The sequence below is a fragment of the Tachysurus vachellii genome, chromosome 4, assembly GCF_030014155.1.
Source record: "Tachysurus vachellii isolate PV-2020 chromosome 4, HZAU_Pvac_v1, whole genome shotgun sequence".
Taxonomy (NCBI): domain Eukaryota; kingdom Metazoa; phylum Chordata; class Actinopteri; order Siluriformes; family Bagridae; genus Tachysurus; species Tachysurus vachellii.
In genome coordinates, this window is record NC_083463.1 from 944372 (window position 1) to 965499 (window position 21128).

Sequence of the window (21128 nt, forward strand, 5' to 3'; positions counted from 1 at the left end):
TATAACAAAAACATCAACACTGGACATCTGGTTACTTTCTTTTACTCAGCTCAAATACAGCAGTAATCTTAGTCCTTAGACCCACTACCACCTTTTACACTACTGGGTTCTATGTGACACAAATCATTACAGCAGGGAAAGAAATGACAACATGCTTAGTAAACATGCTTAGCCACAATCTCATTATTGTGTTGGAGATGAGAGTGTCACCAGCAGAAAACAGCAAGATTGGATCAAAGAAAATGGTTGTCCATTCATATGTAAATGTGGATTATGGAAATGTTTATAATGCATTTAAAACTACTAGATTAAAACAAATGTCACATTAAGAGCTGTACAAAGAGTAAGAAATGAAATTAATGATCGGTCAGTGCTTATAGTAATTATAAAGTGTGTTATTTTACAGAGTCAGGCAGAGAAGCTTAAAATGAAGAAAAAATATAAACAAAAATACAGCCACACCCAAGATTATATATTTTTACAAGGCCATCTTTACCAAAGCCTGGACCATCATCATGAGCATCTCCAGCATGACAATGTCTATGTCCAAAGCAGCTCCCTGATGACATGATGTGAAGGAGAAGGTTGGATTGAAGAACTCAAGTGTACAGACAGAGAAACTCCTGTACAGAACCCTGACTCTGACTCAACACCACTGAACACCTTTGGGATGAACTGGAACACAGACTGCACCAAAGCATGTGTTCTCCTTTCAATGAAAATGTAAGTACACAGTATTTTATCTGCTTGTTTAAAGGAGTGACTTAAAAGAAGCTAATTTTCATATTAGTTCTGTAACTAATTCAGTTAGATGATCCAAAAAAATATTATTTATATAAAAGACATTTTAACAAAATATCGACGAGCCATATTTTTTTTCCATTTATATAAACTAGTGTTATGACAGATTTTCATTTTACACGTTTCGTTTCATTGATCTCCTGGCAAGATGAAGGAATCTAACTTTCATCTTCTTTTCAACAATTCATCTTCATCTATCTGGTCAAATCCTGTCTTTGAATAATTTCCGAATTTGAGAACAGATGCTTCTATCTTGTTCTTCTTGTTTTACATTCTAAATATATACAACTTGGGAATCTAAATCTAAAAAAATCTCAAAGCAAATACTTCTTTAATGGAAGAAGTGAAATGGTTTGGAATACACAGTTTCCACCTTGTCTTAATGATCACAGTGATAGACACCCCACTGTCATGTTCTGATATATAGCAAGAAAGTTATAAATTGCAACAGATTTAATGAAGTGATTAAATTTGGCTCAAAATAAGAATTTAAAATAAAATTAGTTAATTTCCACATTTTCTGTTGAAAAGTGCAACATGTCCTCGTTCTCAGCTGTGTAAATGTGCTTGTGTTGCTGAAAATTTCTGAGAGTCCTAAAACTCTTCCCACACTCCGAGCAGTGATACGTTTTCTCTCCAGTGTGAACACGCTGGTGTTTTCGGAGATTGCTCAGGGTGGTAAAATTCTTTGCACACTGTGAGCAGTAATACGGTTTCTCTCCAGTGTGAATGCGTTGGTGTATTTGGAGAGTAGACTTTTGTGTAAAACTCTTCCCACACACTAAGCAGTTATATGGTTTATCTCCTGTGTGAATGCGCTGGTGTTTTTGGAGATTACTCCTTTGAGTAAATCTCATACCGCACTCTGTGCACTGATACGGCTTCTCTCCCGTATGAACCCGCAGGTGATTAATGAGAAAACCTCTCTCACTAAACCTCTTCTCACAATGTGAACAGTGATATGGTTTCTCTCCTGCGTGAATGCGCTGGTGTCGCTGCAGGTGACTCTGGCAGGTAAACTTCTTCCCACACTCTGAGCATCGATACGGCTTCTCCCCAGTGTGAATGCGCTGGTGCTGTTTGACGTGACTCTTCTGACTGAAACTCTTCCCACACTGTGAGCAGTGATACGGCTTCTCTCCTGTGTGAATACGCTGATGCTGTCTGAGATAAGTCTTCCGACTGAAACTCTTTCCACACAGTGAACAACTGTGAATTTCTTTTTGTACTCGACTGTGAGAAACATTAGTATGGAAGGTATTAGATAGAATTTGGTCACTACTGCAGCTCTCCACAGGTTCCAGATCCTCACATTTGATATCTTCTGATTTCATCATGGTCAAAAAGCTTGATAATATTGTGAAGATAAATGTACGATGTGTAGGAGAGGCGGAGACAGGACACCACTCAAATCTGGATAAGAAAAAGGCAAAAATGTTCCACAGTTTAATATTTTTAAACAAATAGACAAGTTTGCTATATTTTATAAGCTGAAAATCAGAGCCACAAAAAAGTCTTGCCTGTCTGTAAACCGTAATTTCTTGTAAGTCAACGTTCTTGGGGTGGTGATCCTGCTTTGGACATACTTGTCTGAACCACTTCTCAGCACTACCTGCACTGCAAAAAAAAAAAACATACAATCAACACCTTTTATATCTCCTGATTACTCCAGGAAGCCATGGTGGCATATAGCCAGAATGTGATGACCTATTCCATAAAAACAACCAAATGTTAAGTTTCCCCCATTTTTTCAGCCCAATTTGGTCTTGAGAGTTCCCAGGCTCTAGATACATCAGGCAGCTACGAATCATGATGATGCTTCTTTCAAAACATATGAAGTTAACCTCTGCATCTCCTGGAACTGCTGCTTATATCATAGAGCAGAGTAATACACAGCAAGGATAGTGCTACCATCATAGATGCCCATGAGTGTTTGCGTGATTGACAGGGGTGAGAGTCTGCCCTCTTTCACCCAGAACCTAAAGCCAATTTTGCTCTCTCGACTCCTTTCTGTATATGATTGGTTTTACCAGAGTAGTTTTTTTTTTCACAACACTCTGTGGCAAAAGCACTTTCTTTTGGATTGTGCATAGTGCATGCAAGATGAAGTTTTCACAGTAAATACAGAAATCATTCTGAGGAACATTTGCCAGGTCGATGCCAGTTCCAAATGATCCTCCAAAAGGAACTTTTCTGGTTATTCACCTTTCACAAAACCACAGTAATTTATACAACTAGCTTTTTATTTCATCCAAAATAAGCATGAGTGTGCAAGCCCATAGTACTTGTGACCTTGATGATGGTGCAACACCTCAATATCAATTTAGCACCACAGATTTACATTTACAGCATTTGGCAGATGCCTTTATTCACAGCGACGTGCAAAAGTGCTTTTGTAAGTCTCTTCAGATCTGTTCAGAAATTAGGCTGCCAAGGTGTACCAAACACTACAGAAAGAGGAAACCCTGGCTCTGCCTGAGAGAACCACAACCTCTAAAGGGTTTGTGCTGTCATACCTGACTTTCTGTCAGGTAAAAATAGCTTTGTATGGAGGTCTTCTGTTGTATTTGCCTGACTTTTGCCTTTCTTTTGTTTTGCAGACTGATGCGTCTTGACAGCGGGCTGTTCTGTCAGAGATAGTGGAGGGAGAAGAGTGCACTGTGCTGTATATGCAAGTTGGAAGCCTTCACTGAGGGAGACCAAGTACAGCACCATCATTAGCCAAACATCATCACCTCTGCCTTGTTATCATTAAAATGTAGGAAGGTTAACACTAAGTGTCAGTGTTATCAAGACACGAAAAGAGATGTGTAATGGAGAAACCCTCCTTTCACTTTACAGGTATATAGAGCTGGATGTCATCTGCATAAAGATGGAAGGAAATCCCATGGTATCTAAGGATGGATCCCAGGGGAAGCAGACAAATCAAAAAGAGTAATGGCCCCAGAACCGAGCCCTGTGGAACCTTGTAGGACAAAAGAGCAGTGGAGAAATCTATCCCAGCACAGAAAAAGTTCTATTTGTTAAGTAGGACCTTTATCCACTCTAAAAACAGGGAGATAAATACTCACAAGTTGATCTAGATGAGATATGCTGACTCTGTGCTTTGGAGTTGCTGATATACTGGAGTTGCCCTTTAAAATGCAAGACATCTTTTAAAATAGTTTCCCCTTTACAGTATTTAATGCTTATCTGTATTATGCTGATTAATGTTAATTATCTTAAAAGCGGTGGCTACAGCAGACGTGATCAGGGCAACAGGTAGGAGGTGGTAGGTGTGTAGATCTGGAAGGAGAAAAGAAGATAAGGAGCAATGGTGGTGAAACGTAGAAGTACATGAGCATTCAGATGAAGAAGTTAGCTAAAATAAGAGTGGGATGTAGAAATGTCTGATTAAAATAGACAGGATTACAAGTAATTGTTGCGCAGAGTGAAGAGGGATGTGAAGAAGGCCAAACAGAAAGTATACGATGGAGCTGCACAGGAGCTGCACTGCGTCTTTCTGGATTTAGAGAAAGCGTATAACAGGGTGATGAGAGAGGAGCTACGGTACTGAATGAGGATGTCAGGAGGGGCAGAGAAGAACGTCAGATTAGTTCAGGATACATATGAGAGGAGTATGATGGCTGTGAGATGTGCTGTAGGTCAGACAGAGGAGTTCAAGGTTACAGGAGTTTAAGTATTTGGGTTAAACCATCCAGTGTGAAAGGGAGTGTGGAAAAGCGATGAAGAGGTGAGTACTGGTGGGTTGGAGTGGGTGGAGAAAAGTGTCAGGAGTGTTGTGTGTGTGACAGAAGAGTGTCAGCAAGAATCAAAGGAAAGGTGTAGAAGACAGTAGTGAGAGCAGCTCTGCTGTATGGGTTAGAGACTGTAGCAGTGAGAAAAAGAAATGAGGCAGAGATGGAGGTAGCAGAGATGAGGATGTTGAGGTTCTCTTTAGGAGTGACGAGGATGGACAGGATTACGAACGAGCACATCATAGGGACAGCTCAGGTTGTCTGTTTTGGGGACAAGGACAGAGAGACTAGATTGAGATGGTTTGGACATGTACAGAGGATGGAGATGATTATATTGGTAGAAGGATGTTGGAGATGGAGTTGCAGGTAAGAAGTCAAGAGGAAGGACAAAGAGGAGACGTATGGATGTGTTAAATGAGAACATGAAGGTAACTGGTGTGAGAGTAGAGGATGACGAAGATAGAGTTAGGTGGATACAGATGGTTTGCTGTAGTGAACTCTTAATGGGAAAAGCCAAAAGTAGAAGTAGTATCAGTCATGTGCATCACATGAACGGGTCAAATAGGTCAGGAATATCCAAACTTGTCCAGAGAGGGTCAGTGTACAGGTTTTCATTCCAAATAAGCAAAGGCCACAGCAAGATCAACTGATAAAACAGGTGGAATCAGCATGAAGGTAATTGGTGCAAGATTAGAGGATGCCAAGGATGGAGTTAGGTGGAAATAGGTGATTCACCGTGGAGACCCCTTACGCAAAAAGATGTAGGTAGAAGAAGCAGCTTAAAAGTGGAGAGATGCCTGGGACAACTAAATGACAGCTAAACGTCAGAATATTTTCTCTAACACGGTAACTGTCTAACATGGTTTACATGGTTCATGTTTTCTGTGCTGATATTACTCAGAAACCATATTTATTCACTTTCTAATTATCATCACTGGGGATGCACCAATGGATCAAAATAAAAGCAATTGTCTGCACTTTCAGACATTGACCACAAGTTTAATAACAGACAATGTTTTGATCTTTCCAATTTAATGTTCAGAACTGAGTAAATGTGAGATCATTCATTATAAAACATAGCAAACCTGGTGATAAAGAGTGAATAAAGTTATTATTTACAAGTCTTTAAAACTTATGATAATTGACAGTCATTTGAAAAAAGATATAAAGACATCTTTATCGGCAGACATTCTGAAATACTCTGATATTTGAAATCTTTATCCATTTTGTCCTTCAGTTGAATGAGCCATTTAGACATTTCAGGTACATATATCTGTCTAAATGTAGCTAAATCAAGCATAAACACACGTATCTCTCTATGTGCACTACAGAGTGTATAAACACACTTATCTCTCTTTGTGCACTACAGAGTGTGTAAACACACTATTATCTCTCTATGTGCACTACAGAGTGCGTAAACACACTATTATCTCTCTATATGCACTACAGAGTGTGTAACACACTACTATCTCTCTATGTGCACTACAGAGTGTATAAACACACTATTATCTCTCTTTGTGCACTACAGAGTGTGTAAACATCACTATTATCTCTCTATGTGCACTACAGAGTGCGTAAACATCACTATTATCTCTCCTGTGTAGGTCACTACAGAGTGTATAAACACACTATTATCTCTCTATGTGCACTACAGAGTGTGTAAACACATTATTATCTCTCTATGTGCACTACAGAGTGTATAAACACACTATTATCTCTCTTTGTGCACTACAGAGTGTGTAAACACACTATTATCTCTCTATCTACACTACAGAACACACTATTATTTCTCTATGTGCACTACAGAGTGTGTAAACACACTATTATCTCCCCTGTAGTGCACTAACATAGGAAGTAGAAAGTCATTTAGGACTCAGCCACTGTTAGCCGAGTTGAACTTACCTTGATCTTGATCCAGCAGAACACAGTTAAGCACCTGAAATACACCACAACGGATCAGATGGAACTGTGGAGGTAAAACCCTGTCAGAAATATTTGAATGTAAAGATGATTAGTAGAGTCGGAGAGCTCAGATCATCAATCAGAAAAACTGCAGCACGTCTTCTTCTGTTTCTGTCAATGTGTGGAGGAACGGGACCGAGACGCTCACAGCGACACCTACTGGATCAGATCACATCAACCAGTTTACAAAAGAAAAATAAAACTAAATTAAAATATAACACGCTTAAACATTTAGAATAAATAGCAGTGTTATTACACTTTAACAACTAAACAATTCAAACACCACAGCCAAAGTCATGGAACAATTATCAAACCCCTGATTTAAAAAGATTTGACTTTGGCCCTTGTCAGCTATCCAACTATCGAACCTCCCCATTATATCCATGATCCTAATATAAAACACTTGACAGACCATGTCTATTCTCTAAGGCAGTGTGGTGAAATAGACGATGAGTTGCTGTATTGTTTGATTGCCATAAACTAAAAAAGTGTATTTTAGATTATCCTAGAAAAGGTTGTAGCTCAGCAGTTATGTTCAGACCTACATAGGAATAATATTCATGAACTGTATCAGTCAGGATTTAGGCCTCATCATAGCACAGAGACAGCGCCGGTTAAAGTGGTAAATGACCTGTTGCTGGCCTCTGATCAGGGTTGTGTCTCTTTGCTTGCATGAAGGAGGAACTTTGTTTTCATCTTCTTGTTTCTGACAAGATTTTCATAACTGGTCTTAAAAATGAAAACGATTAAGAAGAACTCCTTTAAGAAGTGAATCTGAAAGTCTAAAAATTCATAGTGAAAGATAATCCACCCTGTTGTACTACATACAGTACAACTTTGTCAAAGTCTGATGATAATATATGTATGTATGTATATATATATACACATACATATATATACATACGTATATACATACATACATACATATATATACATACATACATACACATTATATATATATACATACGTATATATATATATATATATATATATACACGTATATATATATATATATATACATACGTATATATATACGTATATATATATATATATATATACGTATATATATATATACGTATATATATATATATATATATATATATATATATATATATATATATATATATATATATATATATATACGTATATATATATATATATATACGTATAATCATAAAGTGCTTTGAGTGACTGGTACAGGCACACCTAAAGAACTGCCTTCCACCCACATCAGTTTACATACCAGAGCAATAGGAGCACAAAGGATGCAGTCTCCTCAGCACTGCATTTTGTGCTCACTCACCTGGACAGTAATGACGCACATGCACAAATGGTGTTTGTGGACAGCATTTAATACCATCATCAATTGTAAGTTAATCACCAAACCTGGGGATCTAGGCATCAACACCTCCCTCTGTCACTGGAGTATGGACTTACCAACAGACCCCAGCATGTCAGATCAGGCCACATACACTCTGGCACCATCACCCTTAACACAGGTGTACCACAGGGCTGTATTCTGAGCCTATTCCTCTATTCCCCATTTACTCACGACTGCAAGCCTGTGCATGGATCTAATTCCATAATCAAGTTAGCTGACAACACCACAGTGATTGGTCTCATCACCAACGACGAGACAGCCTACAGGGAAGAGGTACATCATCTGGCCGCAGGTTGTGCCGACATCAACCTGCTCCTGCAAAACAAAGGATCTCATGATGGACTTCAGGAGGGAGACAGGAGGCACGCATGCCCCCATCCACATCAACGATCTGCTAGTTGAACGTGTCTCCAGCTTCAATGTTCCTGGGGTTACATATACCTATATATCCATAGCATATTCCTCTGTATATTATCCTGTTCATACGATACAGTAAATACTATACATCTTGCACTTGCTTATTGTACTTCTGGTTAGATGCCAAACTGCATTTCTTTGCCTTGTACATGTGTAATGACAATAAAATTGAATCTAATCTAAACTTTTTTAATTGTGGTTCAAAATTTCAAATACTTTTGGAAGCCAATATAGCAGAAATCTTCCACAGATGGGTGAAAATGGGTGCAGCATGTCATTATTCTTAGCAGTAAATGTGCCTGTTGCTGAAAGGTTATTACAAAAAAGCTGTTTTAATGTCAATAATAAAGTGACAAAATTACATTTTTAAGAGGTTTATGACAAAGGTCTGAACTAGCACCTTGAGCCATTATATCAGCTGATCAAACATTTGTACTTAAAACAATTGTACTTAAAGCTGTTCGCACAGAACCTGATTTGTTGAATAAATAGAGGATCAAGAAACTTTAGTTACCTAATACAAAACAAGGGTCCATAGCAGAAGTGTGCTACACTGCAGCTGCAGAAGAGTCTGGGTTTTGAGATTGTGTTGAAGATCATGTCAACTACGAATTTTATATAGACAATAAAAACATGTTTCTTGTGTGGTTTTTATGTTCAGTAAAAATTGTACTCAGATAATACACACAGAGGAAGTAATTGTTATTCCCACAGATGCAGATTACTGTTTTGTTCCTCCCTGTATTGCTACCACAGTAGCCACTTTTACTGGATCTAACCTGGTCACCTTATAATAAATGGTATGCCTATGTCCCTGCTAACAAATGGTCAGAAATCTGTACACATCCTGGATTTACAAAATTCATGTGACTGCTCAGAAGTATAACAGCTCTTCATTTGATCATGCTTCCTTGGAATTCCATCAGTTTAAGAAATAAGATCATCTGGATATATCCACTTTGAGCATGTAGTAGTAATAAATGTTGTAGTGTGATGTCATGTAGTGACAATAAAATGTAATTTCGCACCGACCTACCTGGTACTTTTGACACTCTCTAATATTTATAGAATAGTGTATAAAATAATTTTATATATATATATATATATATATATATATATATATATATATATATATATATATATATATATATATATATATATATATATATTTTTTTAAAGTAGTTAATTTCCACACTTTCTAAAATGGCAGCATGTCCTCATTCTCATTTGTGTAAATGTAATTGTGTTGATGTAAAGTTCCTTGTGTATTAAAACTCTTTCCACTCTCCACGCAGTGATACGTTTTCTCTCCAGTGTGAACACGCTGGTGTTTTCGGAGATTACTCAGGGTGGTAAAATTCTTTGCACACTGTGAGCAGTAATACGGTTTCTCTCCAGTGTGAATGCGTTGGTGTATTTGGAGCGTATCCTCTCGATTAAAACTCTTCCCACACACTAAGCAGTTATACGGTTTATCTCCTGTGTGAATGCGCTGGTGTTTTTGGAGATTACTCCTTTGAGTAAAACTCATACCGCACTCTGTGCACTGATACGGCTTCTCTCCCGTATGAACCCGCAGGTGATTTACAAGAAAACCTTTTACACTAAACCTCTTTTCACAATGTGAACAGTGATACGGTTTGTCTCCTGCGTGAATGCGCTGGTGTCGCTGCAGGTGACTCTGGCAGGTAAACTTCTTCCCACACTGTGAGCACTGATACGGCTTCTCCCCAGTGTGAATGCGCTCATGTTGTTTGACGTGACTCTTCTGACTGAAACTCTTCCCACACTGTGAGCAGTGATACGGCTTCTCTCCTGTGTGAATACGCTGATGCTGTCTGAAACAACTATTTCGACTGAAACTTTTTCCACACAGTGAGCAGTGGTGAATTTGTCTTCGCACTTGTCTGTGAGAAACCTTAGTGTGTAAAGCATCAGATAAGACTTGCTGATTACTGCAGTTCTCCGTGGGTTCCAGATCCTCACATTTAATATCTTCTGCTTTCATCATCTTTGAAACTCTTTATATTTTTCTGCAGGTTAATTTATGATGTTTATGAAAGAGGACAACAGGATCAGAGAGGATATCACTCAAATCTGCATTAGAAAAAGGCAAAAAAGTTCCATGTTTCAATCTTCAAAATACAAAACAATGCAATACATTATAAACCAATAATCAGACTGGGCATTGGCATGAGATTGGAATACACTCTGAACAGCATGCCATTCCATCACAGCCAAAGAGCCATGTATCGGTTATTCATTCAAGCAATTTAATTTAAGCATTTCCTTCGTAGAAATAACATACATGAAATCTATCAGTCTGAATTAAAAATTTAGTCTTCATTAAAATACTGAGACAGCACTGGTTAAATTCCAACATAAAAAGACACCTAGACTAAGCAGTGATATATTCACTGTATTCCCAAGTCTAGTAAGTATCCTAGTAAGTCTCCTCATCTCAATCTTAACATAAGAATATTACAATCTATAATTAAAATTATTAACAAAATAACTTGTTTTGTACATATTACATCAACGGCCAAAATAAACTACTTCTCTATCACTGCTAATGAGAAAAATGTTAGTGACCGAAATTTGACCAAAATAAGCTCTGGCAATGCTTAGGAGCAACAACACGTGTTAGCTAAACCATAGCTTAAATCTAAAAAAAGAAATAAACTAATATCACTATAAGTTTCACTAGAAATACCAAATGAGTCCTGATTGTATATAAAAGGTCACTACAGAGTGGGTAAACACCACTATTATATCTCCTGTGTAGGTCACTACAGTGTGTGTAAACACCACCCAGCCCTACTAAAGAGTGTGTAAACACTATTATCTCCATTGTAGTGCACTACAGAGTGTGTAAACACACTATTATCTCGCTATGTGCACTACAGAGTGTGTAAACACCACTATTATCTCTCTATATGCACTAGAGTGTGTAAACACACTATTATCTCTCTATGTGCACTACAGAGTGTGTAAACACACTATTATCTCTATGTACACTACATAGTATGTAAAAACACTATTATCTCCCCTGTAGTGTACTACAGAGTGTGTAAACACACTATTCTCTCTCTATGTGCACTACAGAGTGTACACACCACTATTATCTCTCTATGTGCACTACAGAGTGTGTAAACACCACTATTATCTCTCTATGTACACTACAGAGTGTGTAAACACACTATTCTCTCTATGTGCACTACAGAGTGTGTAAACACACTATTATCTCTCTATGTGCACTACAGAGTGTGTAAACACACTATTATTTCTCTATGTGCACTATAGAGTGTGTAAACACACTATTATCTCTCTATGTGCACTACAGAGTGTGTAAACACACTATTATCTCCCCTGTAGTGCACTAACATACAGTAGGAAGTAGAAAGTCATTTAGGACTCAGCCACTGTTAGCCGAGTTGAACTTACCTTGATCTTTCCAGCAGAACACAGTTAAGCACCTGAAATACACCACAACGGATCAGATGGAACTGTGGAGGTAAAACCCTGTCAGAAATATTTGAATGTAAAGATGATTAGTAGAGTCGGAGAGCTCAGATCATCAATCAGAAAAACTGCAGCACGTCTTCTTCTGTTTCTGTCAATGTGTGGAGGAACGGGACCGAGACGCTCACAGCGACACCTACTGGAGGACAGTTATACTCATGAACCAAATTAAACATGAACACACAGGAGTAAATTAGGTAAATGTAAGAACCTGGTTCACTCTTCCCAGCGCTCTGACAGATGAGGTGTGTATGCTCGTTATATCTATCCACTGTGACACACAATTCCTTTTCTGTTTGAGCATTTTGAAGGTAGCCTCACTGCTAAAATAAAAACCAAGAAAAACAGACACAGTAGTTTGTGGACAGCAGTTTTGTGATCTTTAAAAATATTTTGAAAGGTTTGCATAGAACTCTGCATGAATTACATATCATCTGCACATGGCAAATTGCACAGAGCTCAGAGTTTAGATGATCTCTTTAGATTTTCCTTTCATAGTGTAAAGCAACAATATAAAACAAAAATAAATAAAATGCATTCTCACCAGTGATAAGAACCCCAAATATACCAGAATATAATTAATGTTAACAAGAAATACTTAAGTATGTAGCACATCTATGCATATGTTGTGCAACAGTTTATACTTACAGTTGGTCAATTTGTCAAGCTCTTAAAAAAAAGCAACAAGCATTAATTTATGACGCTTGTCCTAAATCAGGACAGGAAGGTCGTCTTATTTATTTCTTGTAGTATCTCAAATGTCAAGAGCATGTTTACCTGAAACATCCAGGTAGTGTGAATGTTCCTCTGTGTCACTTAAAACGGTCCTAAGCCCTTTTAAAGTGTGTTTGTGTGCGTAAGCTTACAAGAAATTAAAAAATCCACAAATTTTTTGATAATTGAAGATACCTCATTGTTGAAAGTAATAAATCTGATAAGTTGTAGGTTTTAATAAAAAGTGACATGCAATGAATTGAGAATTCACATCATTGTTTCATTTGGCTGTGTGGCATTTGAGGAATGTTTCAAAAACTACTGCTTTATTTTAATCAAAGACCAAAAGTGTATATTATTTAGTTGAGAGGAATGAGAAACATGAAAAAGAGAAAAAGGCCAGAGGGTTAGCCCAAATGTTCATCTCACTATGGAAATAAGGGCACAGTATTTGACCTTTCCTAAATTAGGTTCACAAAAAATTGGCTTCTCAGACATGGGGGTGGGGCAGTAAAGGGGGGTGGACATTTTATTCAACAATTATTTCTAAACAAATATTCACATACCTAACCAAATTCCACTTTTTAATGTATATAATTTCTTTCAGTCCACAGTGCTCTAAATGTGTAACAACTATTAGAGCATTCCGTCTTGGAATTGCAACAATTAAAGTATAGAATTGATATTGCCAGTTTTACACTATTAATACTTTCAAAAAAAGTGCCCATGAAATAAGAATAAAATATAAAATACATGTGGTCATTTGATTAGTGAAGTTGAAATGCTTTGGAATACTTACACTGTTCATTTCCACACTGTATGAAGTTTCATAATTTCATAAAGATAAACCCCCATAACCTCCTCCAGCAAAGAAGGAACATGCAATGTATAAAGAATGTATAAAACCTTTTAAAGGTTCCATTTGACCCATGATTAGTACTGTGGAATGTCCTCGATCTCTGTGGTGTGAACATGTTCATGTGGATTACGATGTTGACTAAAATTCTCCACTGTATGAATTCTTTGGTGTTTTAGGAGCTTACTTTTCTCAACGAAACTCTTCCCACAATCCAAGCAATGATGCGGTTTCTCTCCAGTGTGAATGCGCTGATGTCGTTGGAAACTGCTATGTCTAGTAAAACTCTTCCCACATGCTGAACAGTAATAGGGCTTCTCCCCTGTGTGAATGTGTTGGTGAACTTGGAGATCAGCTCCCTGTATAAAACTTTTCCCACATTCTAAGCACTTGTACGGCTTTTCCCCAGTGTGAACGTGTAGGTGTTTTCGGAGATTACCCCTTTGTGTGAAACTCATTCCACACTGTGAGCACTGATAAGGTTTTTCTCCTGTGTGAATTCGCAGGTGCTGTATGAGAATACCTCTCTCAATAAAACTCTTCTCACACTGCGAGCACTGATACGGCTTCTCTCCTGTGTGAATGCGTCGATGGCGCAAAAGATTGCTCTGGCTGGTAAAATTTTTCCCACACAGTGAGCAGTGATACGGCTTCTCCCCTGTGTGAACGCGCTGGTGTATTTGGAGATCGGTTCCTTGAGTAAAACTCTTTCCGCATTCTAAGCAGTAATAGGGTTTATCTCCTGTGTGAATGCGCAGGTGTTTTTGGAGGTTACTCTTTTGTGTAAAACACTTCCCACAGTGTGAGCAGTGATACGGTTTCTCTCCTGTGTGAACTCGCTGGTGCTTTATAAGATTACCGCTCTCAATAAAACTTTTCTCACACTGCAAACACTGATACAGCTTCTCCCCTGAGTGAATGCGTTGGTGTCGCTGGAGGTCACTCTGGCTAATGAAGCTCTTTCCGCACTGTGAGCACTGATATGGCTTCTCTCCAGAGTGAATCCGCTGGTGTTTTCTGAGATTCCCATTTTGACTGAAACTTTTCCCACACTGTAAACATCTATATGGCTTTTCTCCTGTGTGAATCCGCTGGTGTTCTTTGAGAGTACTCATCTGGCTGAAACTTTTTTCACAGTTTGTGCAGTGATACGGCTTGTGTCCAGAGTGAGTACACTGGTGTTTTTTTAGAGCACTCTTTTGATTGAAGCGTTTCCCGCACTGAGAACATTGATACGGTTTCTCGCCTGTGTGAATTTGCTGGTGTTCTTTGAGAGTGCTCTTCTGACTGAAAATCTTCCCACATTGTGAGCAGTGGTGAATTTCATTCTGCACTTGTCTGTAAGGTGTCTTAGTGTAAAAAGAAGCAGATGAGCTTTGATGACTCTTGGAGCTCTCTGTAGATTCCAAACGTTTATATTTAATATCAACTGAGTTCATCCTAATTGGATCTGATGGTTATTGCAGAAATAACTGTATTCTGTGTAGGAAACCAGATAGCAGGAGAAAGCAGGAAACCACTCATATCTCTGGACCAGAAATAGGAAAAATTGTTAATGGTTTAATATTTGTAAATTATTTCACCATCAATTTTAATTATTATAAATTTAATTTTACAAAATAAAACACAACAGGTTTTGTGCTTGACAGAGTATGTGAGAACGGAGTGGAGTGATGCAGTATTTCCACTATTTCCAGAAAGGCGCTCAGGGAAATGAGATTATATAAAATGATCTCTCTATGTGACCTACAGAGACTTGTATATTAACTCTGGACTTGCACAGCACAGTGCCACTTTATACACACCATACTGCACATGGACACTTTATGGACAATCATAAAAACACATTTATGTATATACACTATTTTTCACATATATTTTCATATTTTCTATAGTTCTTATATAGTTCTTACTTTATTTATCTACCTCCTTGTGGTTTTATTTGTTTGATCCCAATCTGCATTCCTTTTTTATTTGATTTCATTTGAGAGTGTGTAAACACACTATTATCTCTCTATGTGCACTACAGAGTGTGTAAACACACTATTATCTCTCTCTGTGCACTACAGAGTGTGTAAACACACTATTATCTCTCTCTGTGCACTACAGAGTGTATAAAAACACTATTATCTCTCTCTGTACACTAGTGTATAAACACACTATTATCTCTCTATGTTCACTACAGTGTGTGTAAACACACTATTCTCTCTCTATGTGCACTACAGAGTGTGTAAACACACTATTATCTCTCTATGTGCACTACAGAGTGTATAAAAACACTTATCTCTCTGTGCACTACAGAGTGTGTAAACACACTATTATCTCTCTATGTGCACTACAGAGTGTGTAAACACACTATTCTCTCTCTATGTGCACTACAGAGTGTGTAAACACACTATTATCTCCCCTGTAGTGCACTACAGAGTGTGTAAACACACTATTATCTCTCTATGTGCACTACAGAGTGTGTAAACACACTATTATCTCTCTATGTGCACTACAGAGTGTGTAAACACACTATTATCTCCCCTGTAGTGCACTAACATAGGAAGTAGAAAGTCACTTAGGACTCAGCCACTGTTAGCCGAGTTGAACTTACCTTGATCTTTCCAGCAGAACACAGTTAAGCACCTGAAATACACCACAACGGATCAGATGGAACTGTGGAGGTAAAACCCTGTCAGAAATATTTGAATGTAAAGATGATTAGTAGAGTCGGAGAGCTCAGATCATCAATCAGAAAAACTGCAGCACGTCTTCTTCTGTTTCTGTCAATGTGTGGAGGAACGGGACCGAGACGCTCACAGCGACACCTACTGGAGGACAGTTATACTCATGAACCAGGTAACAAATGGAAAGTGAAAAATTTGTAAATGATAGAATTAAGTACTGAAACACTGTTTATTCCTCGGACAGTAAAGATGGTAATCACCATAACGACATAAATCTGAGTTTTTAATGTAGCCTCAGATAGCCAGCATGTATTGGAACACTGGATCATATTAATCAGAACCCTTCTGACTGGATGGTGCAGACTGGAAAATGTCAAGGAAACACTACTGAAAATGCTTGTCTTTATTTACGGACAGGCAAATCAAATCATTGAGGACAGCTGCATGATAATTACTTTTGAACACAAGTTTATTCATTATTGGTTAATTCTAAGCACAGTCAATTACCCATGTATAAAAGGGTGTGTATACTTATGCAACCACATTTTATTTTCCAAAAACCTTTCCATTAGTTTTTCCACATTTTGTTGAACACTACACCAGAAGCTGGAAAAAAATCAAACATGATTTACATGGTTTCAATTATTTACTCACAAAAATCTGCACTTTTACCAGGTGTACGTAGAATTTTAAAATATTATATATGAGAACTACTGCTTAACACTACACTATGGCTGCTCCATCCATAGAATGGTTTGTAGCACAGGAACAGTAGATTCAGTTGGATCACTACTGCAGAACAAGGTGCATTAATAAAAATAGAAAGAAATGACAAACGATTCATGAAAAATCTAAAAAAAAATAGACCAATCAGCAGACATGACAAAGATTTATCACTCTCATAATACAGGAAACACTGATGGGTGTGTGCACGATCACGGTGTGTAGGTGATGTCAGCATAGAGTGAAGAAAAAGTGAAGAACAAAAATCAGATAAATTGGCATGTTTGAAAAATACTTTCCCAACTTTAATTTTCTGAAAGGTCAGTTTACTTGTGATTAACACTCTGCAGCCCCTGTTGAGAACAACAAATCATATACAAACTTCTCCATAATAATTAATTTTGAATCTTGAATTTGACCCCCCTTCCCCCCCAAAAAAAAACCAAACTAATAAATAAATAAATAAATGAATTAATTAATTAATTGAGCTGTCTAAAACTGACTGCACCAGGATGGAACACATTTAGCTCATTCCCACATGACTTGATGAGAATCGCCACATGTCCACATTCTCTGAGGAGTGAACGCGCTGGTGTCGTTGAAAATGACTACGGTTCCTAAACCTTTTCCCACACAGTGAGCACTGATATGGCTTCTCTCTTGTGTGAGCATGTTGATGTGTTTGGAGATCAGGTTCTACTCTAAAACTCCTCCCACATTCTAAACAATGAAATGGTTTATCGTCAGTGTGTAGGTGTTGGTGACGCTGTAAATGACAACGCCTCCTAAAACGTCTACCACACTGGGGACACTGATACGGCTTCTCTCCTGTGTGAATGAGCTGATGTCGCAGGAAACAACCGTGCCTACTAAAACCTTTCCAACATACTGAACAATAAAATGGCTTCTCTCCAGAGTGAACATGTTGGTGTGCTTGGAGATGGGCTGCTTTTCTAAAAGTCTTCCCACATTCTGAACATTGATATGGTTTATCTTTAGTGTGAATGCGCTGGTGATGCTGGAGACTACCCTGGACTGAAAATGTTTTCCCGCACTCTGGGCAGCCGTACGGCTTCTCGCCTGTGTGAATTCGCTGATGTTGTCTGAGACTACCTCTCTCAGTGAAACTCTTTCCACACTGTGAGCACTGATACGGCTTCTCTCCTGTGTGGATTCGCTGGTGTCTTTTCAGAGTGTTCCTGAGGCTGAAACACTTCCCACACTGTGAGCACTGATACGGTTTCTCTCCTGTGTGAGTCCGCAGGTGTTTTCTGAGAATACTGCTCAGGTTGAAAGATTTCCCACAGTGTGAACACTCATACGGCCTTTCTCCGGTGTGAATCCGCTGGTGGGTTGTGAGATAACTCTTCTGACTGAAACTTTTCCCGCACTGAGAGCAGCTGTGTATTTTCTTTTTGCTCTGAGAGGTGTTGGTGTTAAAAGTATCAGATGAACTTTGCTGACTACTGAAGCTTTCTGTAGGTTCCAGATTCTCACATTTAATTTCTTCTGAATTCATCTTTTGATGTTCTTTTAAAGGTAAAACAAAAGATGTGTAGGAAAGAGGACAGCAAAAGAAGACTTGCAGCAGGACGGCACATGTGCCTGGATCAGAAAGAGGCAACAATGGCCAATGAGTAAATTTTTTTTTTTTTTAAATAAATACACCACATTGCTTACTTTTATAATCCACATGTTAGAGCAACACTAAAAGTCAAATGAAAGAACAAAAATTCTATTTAATTTCAGTTTAACATGCATTTGTTCCCCTTTCATTTTTTGCATTTTACAATTTAGTCTGGAAAGCCACACTGTCTGAAGTATGCTGTCTTCAAATGATGATGTAGTCCACCAAATCTGAGTTTCATGAGGTGATGGCCCTGTCACAGGGCGGGCCAGGCCAGGAACCTACCTGATTTTCCAAGCTCAGGGTCAAATTCTTTATTTTTTCTGAATCTGGGTTATAGTTATACAAGATGCCCACATTCTAACCAATCATAACTCAGTGACTGCTAGCTAGGTAAATAGCAGTCCATAGTGTAATATGATCTCGTCAACATAGATTAAATGTACAAAAGCCAGTGGCAAACTGAAATAACTTAAAGCCACCATACCAAAACCCTCTACTGTTTAATTTGCAGTCTTGTATCCCAATCCAAATCAGTGCAGCAAATATTGTACCAATCATGTCATCTTTTTTCCCCTATTTGTAGCATGAGATGCACCTGAATTTGCAACCTTTTCCCAAATAAACTTTAATGGGTGCTTGTGGTTAACATCAATAAAGTATAAAATCAAGCAAACAATTATTAGTTGCACACATTGTAATGTTTTATTAGGGGTGAATACTAAATGAGTCCTGATTGTATATGAAAGGTCACTACAGAGTGTGTAAACACCACTATTACCTCTTCTGTGTAGTGCACTACAAAGTGTGTAAACACACTATTATTTCTCTATGTGCACTACAGAGTGTGTAAACACACTATTATCTCTCTATGTGCACTACAAAGTGTGTAAACCCACTATTATCTCTCTATGTGCACTACAGAATGTGTAAACACACTTATCTCTCTATGTGCACTAGAGTGTAAACACACTATTATCTCTCTATGTGCACTACAGAGTGTGTAAACACACTATTATCTCTCTATGTGCACTACAGTGTGTGTAAACACACTATTATCTCTCTATGTGCACTACAGTGTGTAAACACACTATTATCTCTCTATGTGCACTACAGTGTGTAAACACACTATTATTTCTCTATGTGCACTACAGAATGTGTAAACACACTATTATCTCTCTATGTGCACTACAGTGTGTAAACACACTATTATTTCTCTATGTGCACTACAGAATGTGTAAACACACTATTATCTCTCTATGTGCACTACAGAGTGTAAACACACTATTATCGCTCTATGTGCACTACAGAGTGTGTAAACACACTATTATCTCTCTGTGTGCACTACAGAGTGTGTAAACACACTATTATCTCTCTATGTGCACTACAAAGTGTGTAAACACACTATTATCTCTCTATGTGCACTACAAAGTGTGTAAACCCACTATTATCTCTCTATGTGCACTACAGAATGTGTAAACACACTATTATCTCTCTATGTGCACTACAGAGTGTAAACACACTATTATCGCTCTATGTGCACTACAGAGTGTGTAAACACACTATTATATCTCTATGTGCACTATTATCTCTCTGTGTGCACTACAGTGTGTAAACACACTATTATCTCTCTATGTGCACTACATAATGTGTAAACACACTATTATCTCTCTATGTGCACTACAGAGTGTAAACACACTATTATCTCTCTATGTGCACTACAGAGTTTGTAAACACACTATTATCTCTCTATGTGCACTACAGAGTGTGTAAACACACTATTATCTCTCTCTGTGCACTACAGAGTGTGTAAACACACTATTATCTCTCTCTGTGCACTACAGAGTGTATAAAAACACTATTATCTCTCTCTGTACACTAGTGTATAAACACACTATTATCTCTCTATGTTCACTACAGTGTGTGTAAACACACTATTCTCTCTCTATGTGCACTACAGAGTGTGTAAACACACTATTATCTCTCTATGTGCACTACAGAGTGTATAAAAACACTTATCTCTCTGTGCACTACAGAGTGTGTAAACACACTATTATCTCTCTATGTGCACTACAGAGTGTGTAAACACACTATTCTCTCTCTATGTGCACTACAGAGTGTGTAAACACACTATTATCTCCCCTGTAGTGCACTACAGAGTGTGTAAACACACTATTATCTCTCTATGTGCACTACAGAGTGTGTAAACACACTATTATCTCTCTATGTGCACTACAGAGTGTGTAAACACACTATTATCTCTCTATGTGCACTACAGAGTGTGTAAACACACTATTATCTCTCTATGTGCACTACAGAGTGTGTAAACACACTATTATCTCCCCTGTAGTGCACTAACATAGGAAGTAGAAAGTCATTTAGGACTCAGCCACTGTTAGCCGAGTTGAACTTACCTTGATCTTTCCAGCAGAACACAGTTAAGCACCTGAAATACACCACAACGGATCAGATGGAACTGTGGAGGTAAAACCCTGTCAGAAATATTTGAATGTAAAGATGATTAGTAGAGTCGGAGAGCTCAGATCATCAATCAGAAAAACTGCAGCACGTCTTCTTCTGTTTCTGTCAATGTGTGGAGGAACGGGACCGAGACGCTCACAGCGACACCTACTGGAGGACAGTTATACTCATGAACCAGGTAACAAAGTTGGCAAAGAAAAATAAACTAAATTAAACAATATTACACACTTGTAAG

The 21128-nt window shown here is 38.1% G+C and overlaps 1 protein-coding gene and 1 pseudogene across 2 annotated transcripts; both read right to left on the minus strand.

Annotated features, from left to right (window-relative positions):
* LOC132844144 (zinc finger protein 208-like) overlaps positions 1-12072 on the minus strand; it is a 106005-nt pseudogene extending 93933 nt beyond the window's left edge.
* Positions 12073-12420: 348 nt separating this feature from the next.
* On the minus strand, positions 12421-21033 carry LOC132844129 (zinc finger protein OZF-like). 2 transcript variants are annotated; one of them, XM_060867312.1, is made up of 3 exons: positions 20827-21033; positions 17354-18390; positions 12422-14718 (listed from the first exon to the last, which is right to left on the minus strand). In XM_060867312.1, exons 2-3 carry the CDS (start codon positions 18302-18304, stop codon positions 13468-13470), a joined length of 2202 nt encoding a protein of 733 aa, XP_060723295.1. In that variant the 5' UTR covers positions 18305-18390; positions 20827-21033; the 3' UTR covers positions 12422-13467. The 2 variants fall into 2 exon arrangements, with proteins under 2 accessions (XP_060723294.1, XP_060723295.1); XM_060867311.1 differs by lacking the exons at positions 17354-18390; positions 20827-21033 and adding an exon at positions 15990-16198 and having other exon boundaries at positions 12421-14918.
* Between the last annotated feature and the right edge of the window lie 95 nt (positions 21034-21128).

Bases quoted from the DNA above. Each gene is read 5' to 3' on its own strand.
- LOC132844129 (XM_060867312.1), bottom strand. From the start codon at position 18,304: ATGAATTCAGAAGAAATTAAATGTGAGAATCTGGAACCTACAGAAAGC. The intron at 14,719-17,353 runs GTGGACATGTGG...AGACAAGTGCAG, and splicing joins GCGTTCACTCCTCAGAGAAT to AATGAAATTCACCACTGCTC.